The sequence below is a fragment of the Dromiciops gliroides genome, chromosome 2 (genome assembly GCF_019393635.1).
Source record: "Dromiciops gliroides isolate mDroGli1 chromosome 2, mDroGli1.pri, whole genome shotgun sequence".
NCBI lineage: Eukaryota > Metazoa > Chordata > Mammalia > Microbiotheria > Microbiotheriidae > Dromiciops > Dromiciops gliroides.
In genome coordinates, this window is record NC_057862.1 from 371,831,622 (window position 1) to 371,837,740 (window position 6,119).

At 44.4% G+C, this 6,119-nt stretch overlaps 1 protein-coding gene across 1 annotated transcript in view; it reads left to right on the forward strand.

Annotated features, from left to right (window-relative positions):
• SUN5 (Sad1 and UNC84 domain containing 5) overlaps positions 1-212 on the forward strand; it is a 59,682-nt gene extending 59,470 nt beyond the window's left edge. Inside the window, exon 15 of the mRNA XM_043980797.1 lies at positions 74-212. Coding sequence (XP_043836732.1) covers positions 74-212 — 139 coding nt within the window. The remainder of the gene's footprint in view (positions 1-73) is intronic.
• Positions 213-6,119: the final 5,907 nt, after the last annotated feature.

A 6,119-nucleotide genomic window follows, 5' to 3' on the forward strand; every position in this document is an offset into this window, starting at 1 on the left:
AAACAGGACAATGGGGCCCACAGAGCAAACCAAGTAGTTGAAGCAGGAGCTCACTGGGCCATGGTGCTCCTAGTGTAAAAGGTCAGGGAGGGAGGAGGTCAGCGTGTGCCTATTCCTTTGCTACTGACACCAAGGCCAACAAGTTCCTCACCATTGATGCTGGGGACAAAAAGATCTGCCAGGAGTTTGCTGATCAGGAGATTGAGACATGATACCTAGGGAGGGAAAATGGAGTGAGTTGTCTTGGATAAAGTGCCTCAGCCTTGCTCTTACCTCCCTCAGCCCTCCTTACTGTTAACCCCAACCCCTCTGAATCCCCTTCCTATTCCACTAGCTTCCCCCATATTCTTACCCTTGCCTAGCACCGTATCCATATTCTATGCTCCTACCTCACTGTTATTTCTTTCCCAGACTCCCTCTACCATTCCAACTCCCACCTTGCACCTTCTCCCATCCCCAGTTCCCTTATACATCCTCTACTTGTGGTCCCCCCCCCCAATACTTTTAAACTTGTCTAAAACTAGACCCTGACTCCTGGTTCCCACAGTCTTACCCCCTCTATTCTAAACCCTTTATGTGGCCCCCACTTCCTATCCCATCAATGACCTTACTCTTATCCCTCCCATCACCTCATGATCCTACCAGGGGGCTGGTGGACACAATTTTTTTTTTGGTGAGGCAATTGGGGTTAAGTGACTTGTCCAGGGTCACACAGCTAGTAAGTGTTAAGTGTCTGAGGCCAGATTTGAACTCAAGTACTCCTGACTCCAGGGCCAGTGCTCTATCCACTGCGCCACCTAGCTGCCCCTGCTGGACACAATTTTAAGCTTAATCTACATTATTATTAACATTTTCTCCATCACTTTAAGTCTAGACAAGCAAAAATAAGTAAATAAAACCTGATTTCTAGTGTTTGCTAATTCCTAAGGTGCATGTAAATGTTCACACTAAAAATTTAACAATCTGTTTTTTGGGGAGCTGGTTAAGGCTGGCTCCAACACACCCTTGAATTCTTACCCTATGTACACACACACACACACACACACACACACCACACTTTGGTCCCACTCTAATAGAAACAGCACTGATTCTGGAGACAGAGGATCTGTGTTCAAATACCACTTCTGATGGTCACTATATATTTTTATAAAACTAGTTTTGATCTCATAGACTCCTGTGAAAGAGTCTCAAGGACCCCCAAGGATCCCTAGACCACATTCTGAGAACCACTGCCTTAGTTATCCTCACATCTCAGGCCCAAGGGAAGGAGGATGACCCAGAGTAACCTGAAACAGAGACTTTGCCAGAAGACCTTCTCCAGGGACTGAGAATGAGGCCCCAATAGTCCAGGTCATAGATTCATTACTGCAGATGACCTGGACAGCTAGGATAGGACTACCCTATGTTCTTCCACATAAAGAAAAGGTCTGGCTACCACGTGAAACCTGAACTCTGTTCCAAAGGCATGAGGATATGGTGAGGAGAGATAACAAAGTCAGGGGCTCATCCAAGCTCTGGCTCCTCTTACACACACACACACACACACACACACACACACACACACACACACACACAAATTAAATACTCACTTGAATGATTCCCACTAATGAAGATGACAAGGAGAACATTAAAATAATAGATAGATAAACTTCTGTCTGACTTGGATCCCCATTCCCTACCCCCAAGTAGTCCCTGGCTCTCAACTTCTCAGAAAGGTCATTTAGCCTAGGAGGCTGAGGCCAGGAAATATGAGGGAGGCAAATTTCCTGGTATCTCATGACCTTTTCGAAGGATGGAGGGTGGGGAACAAGCACCATATCTTCAATCCCATATCAAAGAAGTGGCCCTTCTCCTTGCCAGGGAAAACCCCTCTATCTACACATGCAATCCCATTCCATACTATCTTCTCCAGCAGACTGTCCCTCTATCATTTCTACTTTCACTTCAATCTCTCCCTCTCTACTGGCTCCTTCCCTGATGCCTACAAACACCCACACCCATCTCCCCATCCTTAAAAAGCCCTCACTTGTTCCAACCTATGGTTTTATAAGTTTCCTCCATAGCCCTATATAGAGTCTCCTTCCTTTTGTGGCTAAATTCTTTGAGAAAGTCATCTACACTCAGTGTCTCAGCTTCCTCTCTTTTAAACTTTCTGAAGTCTGGCTTCCAACCACATCAGTCATCTAAAACTTCTTTCACCAAACTTGTGAATGATCTTTTAATTGCCATATATAATAGCCTTTTCTCAATCCTCATCCTTCTGGGTTTCTCTGCAATTTCTGACACTGTTGATCATGGTCCTCTCCTGGTTACCCTCTCCTCTCTGGGTTTTTGTGACACCACTCTCTCCTGGTTCTCCTGTCTGACCACTTTCAGTTTCTTTTGTTGGATCTTCCTCCATGTCATACCCACTAATGGTAAGAGTCCCCCAAAGGCCCTGGGCAAATCTTTTGGCCCCGGTTGCCTCACCAAAAAACAAAACAAACCAAAACAAAAATTCTTCACAAGAAATTCACAGAAGATATGGCTGAACTGAATATGAAGGGATGATATCTGTAAAGCATTTATGTTTTGTTCTTTGTAGGGCAGATGGAGAGGGGTGTCTTATCTGGGTCCAGGGCTGGTGCTTTGTCCACTGTGCCACCTAGCTAATCCATGATGGCATCATTAAAATAGGGTTGAGGTATAGGAGAAATAAACTGGGGGAGGGAGAAGGGGAGAGATGGTCTGGGGAGAGGTATTTCACATGAAGGAAACAAGAAGAAAGCTCATGGAGGAGAGTAGAAGAGGGGGAAGGAGTTGGGGAGTGAGTGAACCTTAATATCATCAGAATTGGCTCAAAGAAGGACTAACATACATACTCAAGTAGGTATAGTAATATACTTTTGCCCTGGGGGGAGGGAGGGAGAAAAGGGAGGGGGGGAAGGGAAGGAGGAAAGGGCAGATTGGGGGAGAGAGCAGTAAAAAGCAAAACTCTTTCAAGGAAGATGAAGGTGTTCTGTATGACTGCACCAGTATGACATATTGAATTGCTTGATCTCATAGGGAGGGTTGAGGAGGGAGGGAGGAAGAAAAACTTAGAACACAGAATTAGCTCAGGGACCCTGATCTCATTGGAGTGGGCTCATGGAGGGAATAGCTTTCATACCCAGTTGGGAGGAGCAATCTATTTAACCCTGCAGGAAAATAGGAGGGGAAGAGGACAAGGAAGGAAGGGTGAAAAAAAGGGAGTGCAGAGCGAGGGAGAGGATAATCAGAAGTAAGGCACCTCTGAGGAGGAATAGGTAAAAAGAAGATAGAGTAAATGTCATGGGAAGGGAGTGGGATGGAGGGAAATACTTATGATGGTTGATTTATAATGGCAAAATGTATAGTACCTACTTTGCTGGGCTTTTGTGAAGAAGATTCTCTGTCAAGCTTAAGGTTGATATAGAAGTTGTGATGAACAGGATGCTATCGGGAAAACCTGGAGAGACCTACATGAGCTGAAGCAGAGTGAAATGTACTGTATACAAAATAACAGCAATAGTCGGGGATAATCTGCTGGGAAGCATGTGGTTGTTTTCAGCAAGACAATGATCCAATGTAACCCTGAAGGACTTATGAAGATTGCAGCCCATCTGCAGAGAAAGAACTGATAGTATCTGAAAACAGATGGAAACACATTTAAAAAAAAAATTTTTTTCATTTCCTCTTTGACAATTCCTTAATCTGAAGTTTTGGGTTTTTTGACTGTTTTCTCTCACAACTAGCTAATATGGGAATTTTTCTGTGACTATTCATGTATAACTTATTTTGAATTGATTGAGTTCTTGTGGGTGGGGGGTGGAAATGGAGGGGGGAAGAGAAGTTGGAACACAAAGTTTTTTTAAATTGATGTTAAAATTTTGTTTTACATATATTTTGGAAAATAAAATTCTATTCAGAACAAAAAAAAAGAGTCCCCCAAAGGGAGGGAAGGCCCTCTTCTCTTCTCCCACCATACTATCTTGCTTGGTGATCTCTTCAGTAACCATGGGCTCGTGATTCCTCAGATATATTTATCTAGCCCTAACTTCTCTACTGAGCTCTAATCTCTAACCACCAACTGCCCAACTGGAACAGCTCGATATCTCCAACTGCACATCCCATAGACATCTCAAACTCAACATGTCCAATACTGAATTCATTATCTTTTCTTTAAAATCCTCTTCTCTTCTAAACTTCCCTATTACTGTCAATGGTGCCACCATCCTTCTAGGCACCCAGACTTGCAACCTTGGTGTCCTACCCAACTCCTCTCTCCACATACCCAATCCATTGCCAAGTCCTGTCATTTCTACCCTCACAACATCCCTTCTATGGGTCCCCTTCTCTCTTCTCACACAGCTGCCATCCTGATGCAGGCCCTCATCATCTCATGCCTGGACAACTGAAATAGCTGCTGCTGGGTCTATCTGCCTCAAGTCTCTCCCCACTCCTGGCCAGCTGCCAAAGTGACCTTCCTAAAGCCCAAGTCTGATTAGGTCCTGCTGCTCCTTAGTAAACTCTAATGGCTCCCTGTGACCTCCGGGATAAATGTGGAATCCTCTTTGTCACTGAAAGCTGTTCACACCCTGATCTTTCCTTCTTTTTTTCTTTTTTCTTTTTCTTTTCTTTTATTTTTTTTAAGTGAGGCGATTGGGGTTAAGTGACTTGCCCAGGGTCACACAGCTAGTAAGTGTTAAGTATCTGAGGCCAGATTTGAACTCAGGTACTCCTGACTCCAGGGCCAGTGCTCTATCCACTGTGCCACCTAGCTGCCTCCCTGGTCTTTCCTTCTTACTCTACCCTTCTTTAGACACTCCATTCCAATCCAATGACACCAGCCTTTTTGCCGTTCCTGATACACAACACTCCACCTCCAAATGCTATGTTTTTCCACTGACTGTTCCCCGTGCCTGGAATGCTCTCCACCTCCAGGACCTGACTTCTGGGGTTCCCTTCAAGTTTCACCTCAAATCACATGTTCTGCTGAAGGCCTTTCCTGGTCCTTCCTCACCCCCACAATCCCCAGCCTTCCCTCTGAGATTACTTCTCATTTTCATTAGATATGCACATCTTGTTTATACATGATTTGTTCCATGTTGTCTCACCATTTGATAGCAGGGACAGTGGTTTTGCCTTTCTTTGTATTCCCTGCACTTAGTACAGCATTTGGCACATTGCAGGACTTAATAAATCCTTGTCTATTGATTGACTTACTGCTGTCCTAGGTCTGATAGACCCCTTTGTCAAACCTTGCCATCTGGGAACCAATCATCTCCTTTCAGTTCAAACCCCAAAATCCCATAACCATTCCCACCCCTACTATCTTGGCTTCACCTATTGCAGGGCTTCTGGGAAGAGTACCTTCATGTCTGAGGTGGACTTGGAGTCAGGAGGTAGAAAGGAGGAGGCTTCTCTCAGGAAACAACAGAGATAGACCCAGGGAAGAGCTGAAGCTAGCAAATGCTATGTGGGTTTGACCCTTTCTAGCTGGTTGACTAGTCAGACCCTCTCTGTGATATTTCCCCCAGTGTAGAATAGGGATAATAATCCCTGGTCTACCTTCCTCATAGTGTGGTTATGAATAAAGTGTTTTTTATAAACCTTAAAGTGACATAAAAATGGGAGTTGTTATTAATTACCATCGAGGCAAGAGAGAAAGAAGAAGGATAGAGTAGAATGGATGGCAGATTTATTCCTTCCGTCTTCAGTTTGGACTCAGATTAACCTGGGATAGAAATACCACTCTAGAATGTCAATAAAACCCTTTCCTCCCTCAATCAATAGGGTCAGATTCTAGTTACCATTGTCCCCCATGAGTACATCCCAGCCCCAATACACAGTACCTTTCCAGAGAAAGATAAATCAGCAATTTGCATCCAGAAACCACAAACTTGGCCTGCAGAAAGATCCTGCAATAACAAAGCGAAGGGGTGAGCAATAATGACCAGCTCCCAGCAAGCAGCTAAGTAGTTTGGTGGATAAAGTTCTGGGCTTGGGTCAGGAAGACTCATCTTCCTAAGTTCAAATCCAGCCTCAGATGCTTACCAGCTGTGTGACCCTGGGCAAGTCATTTAACCCTGTTTGCTTCAGCTTCCTCATGTGTAAAATGA